The sequence below is a fragment of the Dama dama genome, chromosome 19 (genome assembly GCF_033118175.1).
Source record: "Dama dama isolate Ldn47 chromosome 19, ASM3311817v1, whole genome shotgun sequence".
In the NCBI taxonomy this organism is placed as follows: Eukaryota; Metazoa; Chordata; class Mammalia; order Artiodactyla; family Cervidae; genus Dama; species Dama dama.
The window spans coordinates 28,141,258-28,157,021 of record NC_083699.1 but is presented as its reverse complement, the minus strand read 5'-3'; the positions used below and the strand labels follow the sequence as shown (position 1 = coordinate 28,157,021).

Sequence of the window (15,764 nt, the reverse complement as noted above, 5' to 3'; positions counted from 1 at the left end):
AGCTGCAATGATTAACCATTTGTTTGTTTCTAAGATAAAGTTCTTCCTAGAGATCCTAATTTTAGTTGAATATTTGTCTCATTCTGTGTACCCATCTCTCTCTCTTGGCTACCTGAACTTAGAATTTCTTGGGTTGGGCTCTGAATTATTGTTTCAATTTTCTTGCGTCCCAAGAAATGGAATCTTCTCTAGAATCACAGTTTTGATGACTGAGACTTTGTAATCTTCTAAAATTCTTCCTAAATACCAACTGTTTCCCTGACTGAGTATAAAATGCTTCTGGATTATATACCGTCATAAAATATACCATACCCATGGTGGGTGTTCCCTTTTTTTACATGGGATTTTCCTGTTGTCAAGGGTATTTTTGAACTGACACTAGAGACTGGATATTATATGTTCTAGACGAAAAGTCTTATTTTAAATGTTTATCAATTGATATAGCGTACACTGATAAATCAGAAAGGATTGGCAGCAAGTAACTAGAATATCCACACTAATGTATACAAACCGATAATTGGACCTGTCCTAAACACCATGTTCTTCCTGCCATATTGAAATTTTCTCAGGAATTGAATTTCAATAGATCCGTCAGTAAGTGCAGGCTTATGCAAAGGGGTAATTCCAGTCTTAGGACCCAGCTCCGTCCCTCGTGGCTCACCTCACATGAATCAATGGGACCTGCCTTACCGTGTCCTGGATACTGACAAAAGCATCAGCCTTAAGAAAATGTACTTTTTTTTTTTTCTAAACACACTGAGTGTTCTATTATAAACCCTAAGAATTAATTTCACATTTATAGGAATTAGAATTAGTTGAATACAAATCACAAAGAAGCATCCCACAATCAAGGTGATAAGACTCATGCAGAACAAGTGACTTGGTCTCACAGACAAGTGAGTGTAAAAAGAAGAAAAGGAGGATCATACTGCATTAGAAGAAATATGATTTTTAGGTCTAGACTGGATATTGGTTTGAATAAACCCACTATGCAAAGACTAAGGTGATTAGTAAAACTTAGTATAGTCTGTACATTAAGAAAGATTAAATTTCCTATCATGATGAAGTAGAGATACTTAATTTTCAAAATAAATTCCATAGTGTGAGGTATGATCTCATTTGGTTATATAACATATTTATATATAAATCTAGATGAATGTATAGCAAGGTATTGATAGTTATAATTATTGGGTATTAGGAATGTGTTCTAGATTAAATTGTGTCCCTTAAAATTCATATGTTGAAGCCCTCAACTCAAATCTGGCTGCATTGGAAAGGAAGGAAACAGAACATTTAAAGAGAAAATTGAAGTTAAGAGAGATCCTAAGAATGGTACCCTAATCTGATTGGATTGGGGGTTTTAAAGGAAAAGGGAGAGACATAAGAGATCTGTTACTTTCTGTGTGTGTACACAGAGGAAAGGCCATGTGAGGACTCAGAGGAAGGAAGTCCTCTATAAACCAGGAAGAGAACTCTGACCAGAATCCTAATTCTCTGGCACTTTAAGTTGGGAATTCCCAGCTCCAGAACTGTGAGAAAATAAGTGTCTGTTGTCTAATACATTCAGTCTGTTGTATCTTATTATGCAAGCCTAAAATGACTAACAAAAAATATAATTTGTTTGCATATTTTTGCTTATCTATTTTCTGACTCAGTAAATAGTAACCATATTGTAATAACAGAGATCACATTTGAAAAGAAAAAAATATGCATGAATACTTCCAAAATATGTTTTGGAAGTACTATAAAAATTTGGTTCTGAAAAAGCGAGACTAGCAAACATATTAAACAGAAACTATTTGCTTGGTCTCTTTTACCACAAACTTTTAGGCAATAGTAGCTAACCCATGTCCCTACTCTTGTGAGCTTGCAAGCACTTGGAAAAAAAATAAAGTTTAATTAAATATTATTATTTTAACTAGCAAAAGTATCTAAACTGGAAAATATTTTGAAGAATATAAACACCAGGAACCTCTTGAGAAACCTGTATGCAGGTCAGGAAGCAACAGTTAGAACTGGACATGGAACAACAGACTGGTTCCAAATAGGAAAAGGAGTATGTCAAGGCTGTGTATTGTCACCCTGCTTATTTAACTTGTATTCAGAGTACATCATGAGAAACACTGGGCTGGATGAAGCACAAGCTGGAATCAAGACTGCCAGGATAAATATCAACAACCTCAGATACACAGATGACACCACCCTAATGGCAGAAAGTGAAGAACTAAACAGCCTCTTGATGAAAGTGAAAGAGGAGAGTGAAATAGTTGGCTTAAAGCTCAACATTCAGAAAACAAAGATCATGTCATCCAATCCCATCACATCATGGCAAATAGATGGGGAAACAGTGGAAACAGTGGCAGAGTTTATTTTTTGGGGCTCCAAGATCACTGCAGACGGTGACTGCAGCCATGAAATTAAAAGGCACTTACTCCTTGGAAGGAAAGTTATGACCAACCTAGGCAGCATATTAAAAAGCAGAGACATTACTTTGCCAAGAAATGTCCATCTAGCCAAGGCTATGGTTTTTCCAGTGGTCATGTATGGATGTGAGAGTTGGACTATAAAGAAAGCTGAGCTTTTGAACTGTGGTGTTGGAGAAGACTCTTGAGCGTCCCTTGGACTGCAAGGAGATCCAACCAGCCCATTCTAAAGATCAGTCCTGAGTGTTCATTGAAAGGATTGATGTTGAAGCTGAAACTTCAATACTGTGGCCACCTGATATGAATAGCTGACATTGGAAAAGACCCTGATGCTGGGAAAGATTGAAGGCAGGAGGAGAAGTTGACGACAGAGGATGAGATGGCTGGATGGCATCACTGACTCAATGGACATGAGTTTGGGTAAACTCCGGTAGTTGGTGATAGACAGGGAGGCCTAGCAGGCTGCAGTCCATGGGGTTGCAAAGAGTCAGACACAACTGAGCAACTGAACTGAACTGAAACACCAGGAAAAAATAGCTTTCACCTTCTTTGTATCTAAGAGTGAAAACTAACATATTTTTATACATATTTCAGCCTGAACAGTCTACATATCACAAATCATCATATTAGTCAGCAGGCTAGTCATCTGTAATACTCCATGCTGCATATTTTCTATTTGTCCTTCCGGATCTGTGTTCATTCTTTAACCAGCTCTCTGACCCAGGAAGCTAACCTCTGTAGAGTACATCTACCTGACTACTTTACACTTGGCTCCAAGCTGATTTTAGCAAATGGAAAACATCAAGTGAGAGAGAAAGATTATTTTCCATCACCTTTCTGACTGGTCACTTGCTGGCAGTAACTGTATTCCATAGCTGAAATCCACAGCTTCAACAGGCCAGCCTCTCCTGAAGCTAAAATACTTGCCAGTTCCTGTAACTACTTTCTTTTTTTGCCACTTCAGGTTTCATTTCAGTTCAATCGCTCAGCCATGTCTGACTCTTTGCGACCCCATGGACTGCAGCATGCCAGTCTTCCAAGTCCATCACCAACTACAGGAGCTTGCTCAAACTCATGTCCATCGAGTCAGTGATACCATCAAACCATCTCATTCTCTGTCATCCCCCTCTCCTCCTGCCTTCAATCTTTTGCAGCATCAGGGTCTTTTCCAATGAGTCAGTTCTTTGCATCAGGTGGCCAAAGTATTGGAGCTTCAGCTTCAGCATCTGTCCTTCCAATGAATATTCAGGACTGATTTCCTTTAGGATGGACTGGCTGGAACTCCTTGCAGTCCAAGGGACTCTCAAGAGTCTTCTCCAACACCACAGTTCAAAAGCATCAATTCTTTGGCTTTCAACTTTCATTATGGTCCAACCCTTACATCCATACATGACTACAGGAAAAAACATAACTTTGACTAGATGGACCTTTGTCAGCAAAGCAATGTCTCTGCTTCTTAATATGCTGTCTAGGTTTGTCATAGGTTTTCTTTCAAGGAGCAAACATCTTATAATTTCATGGCTGCAGTCACCATCTGAAGTGATTTTGGAGCCCAAGAAAATAAAGTCTGTCAGTGCTTCCATTGTTTCCCCAACTATTTGCCTTTGAAGTGATGGGACCAGATGCTATAATCTTTGCTTTTGAATGTTGAGTTTTAAGCCAGCTTTTTCATTCTCCTCTTTCACTTTCATCAAGAGACTCTTTAGTTTCTCTTCACTTTCTGCCATTCTGCCATAAGGGTGGTGTCATCTGCATATCTGAAGTTATTGATATTTCTCCTGGCAATCTTGATTCCAGCTTGTGCTCATCTAGCCCAGTGTTTCTCATGACGTACTCTGCATAGAATTTAAATAAAAAGGGTATATAGACTTGACATACTCCTTTCCCAATTTAGAACCAGTCATTGCTCCATGTCCGGTTCTAACTATTGCTTCTTGACCTGCATACAGATTTCTCAGGAGGCAGATAAATGGTCTGGTATTCCCATCTCTTGAAGAATTTTCCACAGTTTGTTGTGATCCCCACAGTTAAGGGTTTTGGCATTGTCTGTAAAGCAGAAGTAGATGTTTTTCTGGAAGTCTCTTGCTTTTTCTTCACTTCTTCACTTTAGGTTTAGAAGGAATAATAACTAGTCATCCCTTTTCTGTTTCCATTTTCATTCTCCATAGGCCCCTAACTAAATTTCCCTGGATTGCACAGTTTAGTGCATCATTGATTTCCTGATGACAGCCTGATTTATATGTTGAGCAACTTGGGTATTTTCACTGAGTCATTCATTTGTGTTGCCAGGAAAGAAATGAGAGTAGGGTGCCTTTTCTAGTAACATGGTGGGCTCAGATGTTCAGACCAGCTCTCCCATTAAAAATAATTTAAAATGCTGAATAAAATATGTAACAAATCTTGTTAATGGCATCTAAGTTCTAGCAAGAAAGTAAGGAATTACTAGATGAAAATATAGGTTGTGATGGGAACCCAGATAAGTAAAGTAATCAAGCTGAGGGAAATGTATTAAACCTGGAGAACTTTTTAGTTTTGATAGCTTTGTGGGCTACAAAGGTCAGAAGAAAAGCCCCTGGGCCTCTCCAAGCTGGAGAGAAGAAAGTATTTCCAAAAAAGAGACTCTTCCTCCATGAAGTAGGAATCCTAAAGGACAGCTCTTCCCACTCCCTCCCAAGAGATGTACCATAGAGCAGAGCAGGAGAGGAGATACCCAAGAAGGAATAATACTAGGGTAACTCTAAAAGAATACAAAAAGTATTGATAACTTCTAAAAGAGTAGAGGAAAAAATATTATGGAAAAATATAAGACCAAAAGGAGATACAAAATAAAAGGAAAATATGTGGTACAAAGTAGAAACCCAAATCAAGGTGAAAAATATAAGCATAAATATGTTAGTAATAACATTAAATATAATGGATTAGATGCTCCAGATAAAAGATTGGATTGCATATAAAATACAAATTATTTGCTTTTTTCGGCATGCTAAAAAAAGACACAGAAAGGTTGAAAGTGAAAAATGATATAGCATAAAGTCACTGACTGAAAAAAAAAATTTAAAAGAAGTAGCTAAATTAGTATCAGGTCAAATCAAATTTAAGACCTGCATTCTAGATATAAAGATAACTTTATTTAATAAGTATTTCAGCCAACCTGGAATATTTGATATATTTGAATTTATAAACACCTAAGAAGTGACTACAAAATATATAAATCAAAAATTAATAGAACTACAAGATAAAATAAATAGATACTTACTGTGGGCGATTGTAGTGCTCAAAATAAGATGCAAAATATTTGAATGACCTAAGATACTTGGTTTAAATAGACATGTATAACACTCTACACCTGACATTTATATAGTACACACTGTTTTTACAGTCTCACGGGACATTGAATATGTACTGGATTATAAAGGAAATCGGAAAGAATTGAAATAATATAGAAATAAAGCAGAAACAATACATTCTAACAAAAATTCACATTGCTTATCTCTTCCTCAGAAAAGTATGATATTCCCATACTACATAGCATACATTAATAACTTCCTGGAGAAGGAAATAGCAACCCACTCCAGTATTCTTGCCCGGAGAATCCCACGGACAAAGAAGCCTGGTGGGCAACAGTCCATGGGGTCGCAAAGAGTCGGACACGACTGAGCGACTCACACATACAAAGCATAGCAGAGAGAGTCAGGGTACTTCCAACCGGAGTAGAATTCCAAAGGGCGCTGCATAGAGGAGGTGGCACTTACATGGAGTTTTAGAGGAATTTGTGGCTTTACAACTTGCAAGACATATGTGGATAATACTGAATAAAATAATGGTGAAAAACTATAGACACATGAAGGGAATGGCAGGATATAGACCCAGAAAGGCATTCAGAAATCTCTGGCAGTTTCCAGAACAGTAAATAACAATGGTCACCCATTGTGAAAAAAAGGATTATGAAAAATGATCTTCAAAATATAAAGGTAGGGTATGCTCTGATGGATTTATATATAAACTTCAGAGTTTAGTTGGAACTTCCATAATTTGGAAGGAGTGACATGTACTTAAGTGACATGTGATAAGAATGCAAGACCCTCTAAAAATTGCTGAGGAATCATTAAAAGTTAGAAAACACTTGTTAAAGGAATTTTGCTTAAAAGTGTATATCTCAGCTTGTCTTTAAGTCTTCCCGGCAAACAACCAAACAAAACTCTAGACTGGATCCAAGCTAAATCATTTCCCAAAATCAAAGCTGTCAGGATGGAAAGCTGGAAACTCGATAAGTTCTGCTAAATGACAGATCTGTGTCACCCTCTGTAAACCCAACCTGTACTCCCTGGGAAACAGAGAAATGACTGTACTTTCTGTGGACTTTGGACAATAGGTTTCCCACCTATGTTCACTCTGTTTAAGACCCTTGATGAACAGACCTTCAAAGTGATTTCTGAAGCTTTTTCTTCCTTTTGTCTGAGGACTTCAGACTGGCAGCTCATCAAGGCTGATCTTTAGTTCTGTAGATTACTCTGTTGTCAGCTTCCTGCTCAGACTCCTAGGTTCACTGTGCAACTGGCAGCTTGAAGAGGCATAAAATTGGGGTATCACCAGTATAGTTTAGTGATTCCTAACATCTAGCTTGCATCTGTCACAAGATCTATCAGTCTTTCCTACAGCAGTCTAGCTCACTGAATTCTTTAAAGAGTGGCCATCATACCTGTATGAATGCTTTGTAAGAGTTGTCTGAATAAATTACATTTTTCCTCATGTTCTTCTAGATATTTTCCTCCATATTGATGGCTAGAAGTTATTAAAGCCCATGCTGCCCTAAAATAAGCTTTCAATTCTCTTTTATTTCAGATCTACTGGGGAATTCTCTTTTACAAAGTCTCCAAAAGCCAAGCCACACCATATCACATCCAAAGTGAAAGTGTTAGTCACTCAGTCATGTCCGATTCTTTTGACCCCATGAACTGTAGCCCACCAGGCTCCTCTGTCCATGGCATTTTCCAGGTAAGAATACTAGAGTGGGTAGTTATTCCCATCCAAACTATCCCATTGTCTACTTCACATACATATACACACATGCACGCACACACAGATCAAGACATTTTTTTTTTTACCTGAATAGCACAACGTACTCCTGGTCTTTCACATACAGCAGCACTGGCTACACTGAACAATATGATTAGTCTCAGATGCAAAAAACAACAATGCTAGACTTATTTTTACTAACATTTTTTGTTAGTGGATGTCTCCTCAAGAGCTAATTTGTATTATTTGCCAAAAAATTGTAAAATGACCAAAGTTTTTAGATAATATTTTCAGTACATCTTTTTACACTACTGTTCAAGTAATGACAATAATGTATACTTTAATTTAAAAAATCAGAAATATAGATCTTCAAAATTCATTTTAGGTGTGTAAGAATTATAAACATAATCAGAAGAGATTAAATTCTTCTGATAAAAATATTTTGAACAAAGAACATATAAAATTGTGAATACCGAAATAAGAGTTACATATAGTTATGTATGTGTGAAGATATATGATCTGAAGATATATGATCCAAATTTACTTAGATCCAAATTTACTAATGATGCTAAGTTTTACGCATCATAGTAAGTCATTTTTTTCTATTTATCAAAAGTAATTTAAACATATTAAAATATTTCTTTTAATGTGATTAAGGCTTTCCACTCTGTATTATACTAATGGATTTTATACTTTCTCATCTAATTTTTTTTTCACTGCAGTCATGGTTTTTAATGACAAGCTCAGATTGATACATGAAAATTCAAATTCCCCGCTATTGATTGACTCTCAAGGACAAAGATTGACAATATATAATCAGTGAGTAAGACCTACAGAAAATAAGGTCATGGGAAATTAAATGGCATCAATATCTAATTATTTAGTCAATGCAAAAAAATCTGTTTTTCTTCTGCTTGTTTTTCTATCCCTTATACAATTTTCTTAGTTCTCCCAGGAATTTCCATATAAATAACATCCTCTTCACTACACTTTGCTGAGCCTGTTATATGCATGCAGAAATTCTTTAGTTTAGTATAAGTTTTACAGCATCAGTGGCATAACTTTTGTTTCTAAGTAACTGAAAATCAAACAAATAAGTTGACAGTTAAAAAGGGAATGTATCGGCATATATATGGCTAATTCAGTAGCTATGGCTTCAGACAAGGCTTTATTTAGGTATCAAATGATGTGTACAAGAGTTAGTCTGTCTCTCACACTCTGTCTCTTTACATTATTCATCTACCCCTTCCTCACCTTGGTTCCATTGTCAGGTATTATGCCCTCAAGGTCCTCAGAAGGACCAAAATACCCCAGAGCTATATGATTTCTTATTCAGTTCTACCATTAAAATTAGCCATTGCTCAAAGTCCAGAGATTGAGTCATGTCTCTGGCCAAATTTGCATCATCCTTGAACCAGCTGTCATTACATGGTTGATGTGATAAGCTGATAGACTTGAGGCAATCAGGATCTTCTTCTACAGATTAAGACAGGAGGGACTCTGTTTATTGAATAAACCAATCAATTAAATCTGGACTTAAGTCTGATCTTTTCAACGTCTGATGCTTTTCTTACAAGGAAATTATTAGTATAGTGTTAATTACATATTTTAGCAAATAGAGCTCATTATCAAATTTGGGGGCTAAGACTAGAAGATAGAAAAAGCTAAACAAAAAGCTTCTCAAGAACTTCTTTCCTATTTTGAGGACGAAGTCTTAGCATTGTTTTCTATAGTTCCTGCTATGTTCAATCAATAATCAGTTTAAGAGGTTCTCAATCTACAGCACTTTTAAAAAACCTGTCCCTAAGAAAGGGCAATTCTGAATGCATCCAGGGCTTTTTTTTTTTTTTTTTTTTTTTTTAGGCTTTTTCAAAACTTATTTTATTTTTTTATGCTTTTGTTGTCAGGAGAAAACAAATGAGATAAAACATGGGTATCTGAGCCTCTGGGTCTGGACACAAAAAGGGACCCCTCAAGTTGAATTTCACAGCCAACTAGATACAAAGTTAACAATATATAGAGAGTCTCTCCTTTAGAAGTTTAATGCTGAGGCTGGAGGCAGAAATAAGATGCAGCCCATAACTTTCATCCCACCACAGGTAGCTTAACTACTTCAGTTTTATCCTGTGTGGTCCAACAAGGCCTGACAAACTGCTCTGCAGTATAAGAAGCATCTCTCCAGCAACGATGCGTAAAGACAGAGGGATTTTTTAGTCAATTGCAGGAATTAGGCTTTAATGCTTTCTACTAAAAGACTTCGTACCACAGATAGCTGACTGCTATCCACTGAATCTTGGCAGGCAACAAGCCTGCTGAAGCTGAAACTGAGAACTGATGTTAAGCAGATTTTCATGAATGTACAAAATGCTTTATTTGTAAAGCTGCTTTTCTTACTTGCAGTTCAAAATGCTTTTCTTCTTTTTTTAATCTCTCAGCTTGGTCAGCTCTCAATCTTTATAGAATTACTTTCGAAAAGCCAGAGAAGAGAAATAAAAGCTCATATCAACAAAAATGTTTTTGTTTTTTTTGAGAAAGAATAATCCTAAACATGCAATCAAACATTAAAATTGATCATGGGCCTTATAAAAACTATAAGACACACAGAAAGACATTAAATACTTTACCATTATTTGGAAGTTCTAGAGGGCTACAGGCACCGTTTGTGGTCCTATCCTTTGGCAAAGAGATGAGTTTTGCAACAAGAGATGCTGAGATGGGCTGCACTAGTAGAGAGGTGAGGTTTGATCGGTTTTGTCTAAAGCTTCCATCTGTATTCAAAAGAGAAAAACAGAATCCTTAGCAAACAGAAATTAAAGACACTTGAAGAGCAGGTTTTCTATAATAAGTATTTAAATGATGAGTGGTAAGTTTTTTTTAACTCATTTGTGTGTTTACTCCTTAGTTATACTGTCTCCTTGTTAAAAATGATTTGAGATACTTGATAAGAAAAATCCAGTCCAAATAGCATTATGTAACCTAGTTCATGACAGCAGATTGTACAGAGGTGTTTACTTCCATTCGCTACTGAAATGACAGCAAAGGGATAGAAAAGCATCAATCCACAGGGGCAAAGAGAAGAGGAGACACACTAGTAGTAAGACACTAGAAGCTGGAAAGCAGATGAGTGTCAACCGATACGACAGACCAAGGAGAACAAAACCTAAGCCGGCAGAGTGAAGAAGCTGAAAAGCAATGCAGTTGTATCATAGAACCCAGAGAGACTTGAGAATTGAAAATATCAGCTACTTATTAAAAAGGGGTAAAGGAAGGGCTGAAAACAGCAGGGCTTGGTCAAATTCTGATTGTGAAGGAGTCTTTCCTCCTGAACCCCTCACTCATAGTCAATATGAACAGCGCCTGGTCCTCCTTCCAGCAGAGACTATAGGTGGGACACTGAACAGGGAGATGCCAGACACAAGGAAGGGTATCTCCGATCCTTTAAATGGGATGGTGTGATGGTTGCTAAGACCCTTCAGATGCCTTGTTCTCATTGGTGCACAGAATCCTTCGTTCCAGGTGTGTGCCTGTGTGCATGCTAAGTAGTAGCTTCCGTCATGTCCTATTCTTTGTGACCCCATGGCCAGGCTCCTCTGTCCATGGAATTATCCAGATAAGAATACTGGAGTGGGTTGTCATTTCCTCCTCTAGGGAATCTTCCTGACCAGGGATTGAACCTGCATCTCTTGTGTCTCCTGCATTGGCAAGCAAATTCTTTGCTACTGAGCCACCTGGGAAGCCCCGTAGAAATGTAAACAATGACTTTTTAATACAAAAATAAACATCATTCTTCAGGAAAAAAGAAAAAAGGGAAAATGTCAGGGTTAAGGGAACATGGAAACCTATGAAAGAAAATGAAATCTTTATATCTTTCATAGTGGTGAGTCAATATAATGGATACAACTGAAAAATGAATTCAACTCTTAAACATACTCTTGAGAGGCAGTGAGATAAATATGAAAAATAGGTAACAACCAAAAATGTTGAAAGCATTTTAGTGCTTGCTTTGGGGATATAGACAAAGCAGAGAAAAACACAGGGAAGGATGAGAGAAGGTGACACATTTTTATAAATGTGTCTAAGCTTTGTAGAAATTTCTATTTATATTCATCTATAACTTTGAAAAAATAAAAATTAAATGAAAATAAGGAGAAAAACAATGATGGTAACACAAGCAAGAGAAAATTACACAAGTATTCAGAATAAATAGAATGAAAAGAACAAACTCTGCATAAGGGAAAAAACTAAAACAAAAAATACACTTTTATTCAGTTTATATTATTTATACTGACTCAGAAAGTGAAATACACAAAAGAATGTCTGTCAGGCAGCCAATAATGTTTGTGAACGCAGAGCTGTATTTTTCAGAACTTTTATTAGAGAAAATAATTGCCACAGGTTTTCTCAGAATTTAATTTGATAGGACTGCAGGGGGTGCAGAACTCGAGAATACTGGTATCCAGGCTCCAGGAGGCAGATTATTAATGACACAATATGATATGGAGGCCTTTCCTTAATTTATCATCAGGAAAACCACAAGGCTAAAACATATTTAGCTGTGGCAGCCACAGAAGTCATGGCTTTGAAGAAAAAGTAGTAAGATTTAAGCTTAGGATCAGTTTTGTTGTATAAACACAAAGCTGGTCTCATAACTTAGTACTCCTTTTTATATGGCTATACGACCAAGCATTTTGACCATAACGTAGTTCATTGCTTCCTAACCATGTTCATGTCAAAGTATCAAGACTGGACACGTAATTCACAAGACCAGAGCAAAATGACACTGTGGGAACTCTCCATCAAAAAGTAGGAAGGACGTCAACACGGCAATAGCAGGGAACTGAATCAAGTGCGCGTCTTTCTGAGTGTGGGTTTTACGCCCATGAATCAAGCCCTGCGTGGTTCACACAGAAGATGTGAGCAGCCATACAACCAGTTGAGAGCAACTGAAGGGGACTTTCAGGCCACAAGGAAGCTGCTTTCCCGAGTCACTGTTGCTCCTTGCTGGTGCTCTAAGGCACCAGTGTGGCCCACTCAGCAAGCCAGCTGGAGGTCCTCCTGATGTAGCCATCTCACTTTGACTCTCCCAGCATGCATTTCCTCCCTCAGCCATTGCCTTCTAAACTTCCAGTGTGTAGGGACAATGAGACAGTATTTGCAACAAATGTACAATCTGTTATTTTGCAGTTTTCATGGATGTTAGGTGCTAACATGTTGCTAACACAAAATGAAACTTCTTAAAATGTGTGATTCACCTCTCCTCGATTCAGATACTGAACTTCCAAACTGAACTTGCCATTCAAAGCCCTTCACAATCTCAGACCTGATATTTCCAACATTATTTCCTACCATCCCTCTCCATATATCTTATGCTAATACTTAAACTGTCCCCATGCATATTCTGTGATTTATATCCTCCATGGTTTGCTTAAGCCATTTCTTCCATTTTACTTGCTTCTCTCATGTATCACATGTCTGCACATGTCTGAAATATACATTTCCTCTAAAGCTTAACTCATTTCTATAAGAAACTTTCTCTGACACCTTCAGTTCTTTGTGATTTATATGCATTTTTTTTCAGTGCTTGGCATTTCTAATTACCAGATCACTATGCAAAAACACGTTGATTGTCTCCTCTAAACTCCTTAAAGAAAAGGAGCAAGTCTTTCCCATTGTTACATAACACACAATACCCAGCACATTGCCAGGATCATAACAAGAGCTCAGTAATTAATGGGGTAAGGAAAGGAAAGGAAAGGAAAGGAAAAGGAAAGAAAAGGAAAAGGAAAGAAAAGGAAGAAGGCAGGGAGGGAGGAATGAATTAACAATTCCTTGAAAAATAATTCAATGTCCCTATCTTACTGGTTTTCTAAATGTCTATAAATTGGAGCAGAGGTACAACTGAAAACTAATTAGAATTCTACTAATCCTATGCTTGTTATGTATTAGTGCTTTCTTGTAAGCTAACTACTTTCAAAACCTTCAAAACCTACCCACCCCCATCAACTCACTAATTAACTGCTCTGGGTTACAAAAAGTATTTATATAAATAAAATTATCTTTGAGATAAAAAATAAAAATAAATAACTACATTCCTTTTTTCTCCAGAATGTTCTATTAAGCATCTGAAACAATGCATTTAAAAGTTAAATATGAATGAAGCCTAAACAGTAATTGAACAAACCAACATCTTTGATTTTCTTGTATTGCATGACTAATAGATTTGCATTAGTTTTGAAATATCTGAAGTAAGTGGTTCATTAATTTTTCACCTTCAGCTTAATGGAAATTTGACAAACAGTTCATTTCGAAGAGCAGGTACTAAAAGAAGGACTTTACAGGAGGACACTAACAGTAAATTACAGATGAGAGTTATTAAAAAAAGAAAACTATTTTCTTGAAGAACTAAGAGAATTTAATCTACTTATATGATTAAGAATAAAACCAAACACATGTACCATTTTTTCTCAGTTATATTTTAAAACACTTATAAACTATAAGAATCCATTCGATGTGAGCTGAAAATCAGATGGATTATGTACCTTGACACAAAAAGTACCATCCAGGAAATGCACGACATTATATTTTAGCACTTTAACTTTCAGATTGTGGCATTTATATCATACCTTGTACATTTTGTATGCTCAATAAAGACTGACGCTAAGTTTTATTTTAGTAGGTATCTAGTTCTCTCTTCACTTTATGAACTCTTTGTAACCCAAATAAAGATCCAAATTCATCCTTCTCATTCAATAATCCAATCCTGAATACAATGCCACATGCATACAGCAGAAAGAAGAAACTGGATATACAGAGTCCCAAAATTGACTTCATCACTGACTCACTGCTTGAAAAAGAACAAATAAATAATTTCACTATGAGAAGACTGTCATCCCGTCTACTACATCTGAACAATGAAGGTAAGACTGACGGGTTGTGATTACATGATTGACTGAAATAAAAACAATACATGAGCTCAGAGGCCTACAGCCAAACCACAGTGGCTGAAATTTAAAAGTGAGGTTAAAAATTAGTAAAATGGTTTCTGATTGTACATATGTAATAGGCTCTTCATTATGCTTTTTCAAATCTTTGATGCCCACTTCAAGCCCATCTGTATATAAAGAAAATATGTTAGCTGTGTGTGTGGTGAGATGTAATTCTTTTAAACTCAAATGAAATGTTTGTGTATACTGCAAATGCCAATCACCTGCGAATCAGGAAAGATAACCCTTAAGAGACCAGAAATCTTCGACACTGGGATCCTCAGAATTAAAGCATTAAGAGGAGAGAAGAGGTAAAGAATATACTGATAAATAAAATAAAAAGGGCCTTGTGTGGCTCAGACATGAGAATATGCTGCCTTTGAGGAGGACAGCATGACTTCCAAATTGAGGCGTGTAACCCCACCCTCAGCACCTGACCATGTGTGTGTGTGTGTGTGTGTGTGTGTGTGTGTGTGTGTATCCGTGCTACATGATGTAATAACCATAGACCCTATGCTGCTGCTGCCGCTGCTAAGTCGCTTCAGCCGTGTCCGACTCTGTGCGGCCCCATAGACGGCAGCCCACCAGGCTCCTCTGTCCACGGGGCTCTCCAGGCAAGAACACTATAGATCCTTCTTACTCAGTGCATAGTCTTCAGACACGCAGCATGGGTAGGATTCCTTAGGTGGCTCAGTTGGTAAAGAATCTGCCTACAATGCAGGAGACCCAGGCTCGATCCCTGGGTAGGGAAGATCCCTTGGAGAAAAGAATGGCAGCCCTCTCCAGTATTCTTGCCTAGAAAATTCCATGGGCACAGGAGCCTAACAGGCTACATGCCTGTGACTCCTGACATGGAGTCACAAAGAGTCGGGCTCAACTGAGCGACTAAACCATCACCACCACCCAGCCCTCCTGAATCAAAATGTGAAGCCTAACAAGATTCCCCAGGTGATTTATATGCACATTAGATAAGCAATGACCTACCATCATCACATATTTATCTGTTGCATAATTTATATAATTTTCATAGCAAAGAAGATATAAAACAAAGCAAGATGAAGTGGATGAAGAATAATAGACTATGTTTGCTTACTTTACCCCAGATTAAGGATGACAGAGTCTGATTATATTAATAAACTCCAAACAATTTTCTCAGAAAGTCTCCTTCAGAATGTGTAACAAGTCTGTGCATAGGCTAGCACTAAATAGTAACTTCCAATTGGACTGACAGCATTTTTTTTTCTTTTGGTTCTGAACTTTTCTTAAAGATAAATTTGGTGATGTAAAGATCAAAACTATATTTACAGCACTGTATTTTAGTCATGAATAAATATTAAAATAG

The 15,764-nt window shown here is 37.1% G+C and overlaps 1 protein-coding gene across 11 annotated transcripts in view; it reads right to left on the bottom strand.

Moving 5' to 3' along the window:
• The window catches only part of NAALADL2 (N-acetylated alpha-linked acidic dipeptidase like 2), a 1,498,179-nt gene that overhangs the window by 445,392 nt on the left and 1,037,023 nt on the right, over positions 1–15,764 (bottom strand). For all 11 annotated transcript variants that reach the window (XM_061168361.1, XM_061168362.1, XM_061168363.1 and 8 more), the window contains one exon: positions 10,064–10,207. In XM_061168361.1, the coding sequence (XP_061024344.1) occupies positions 10,064–10,207 (144 nt within the window). The remainder of the gene's footprint in view (positions 1–10,063; positions 10,208–15,764) is intronic.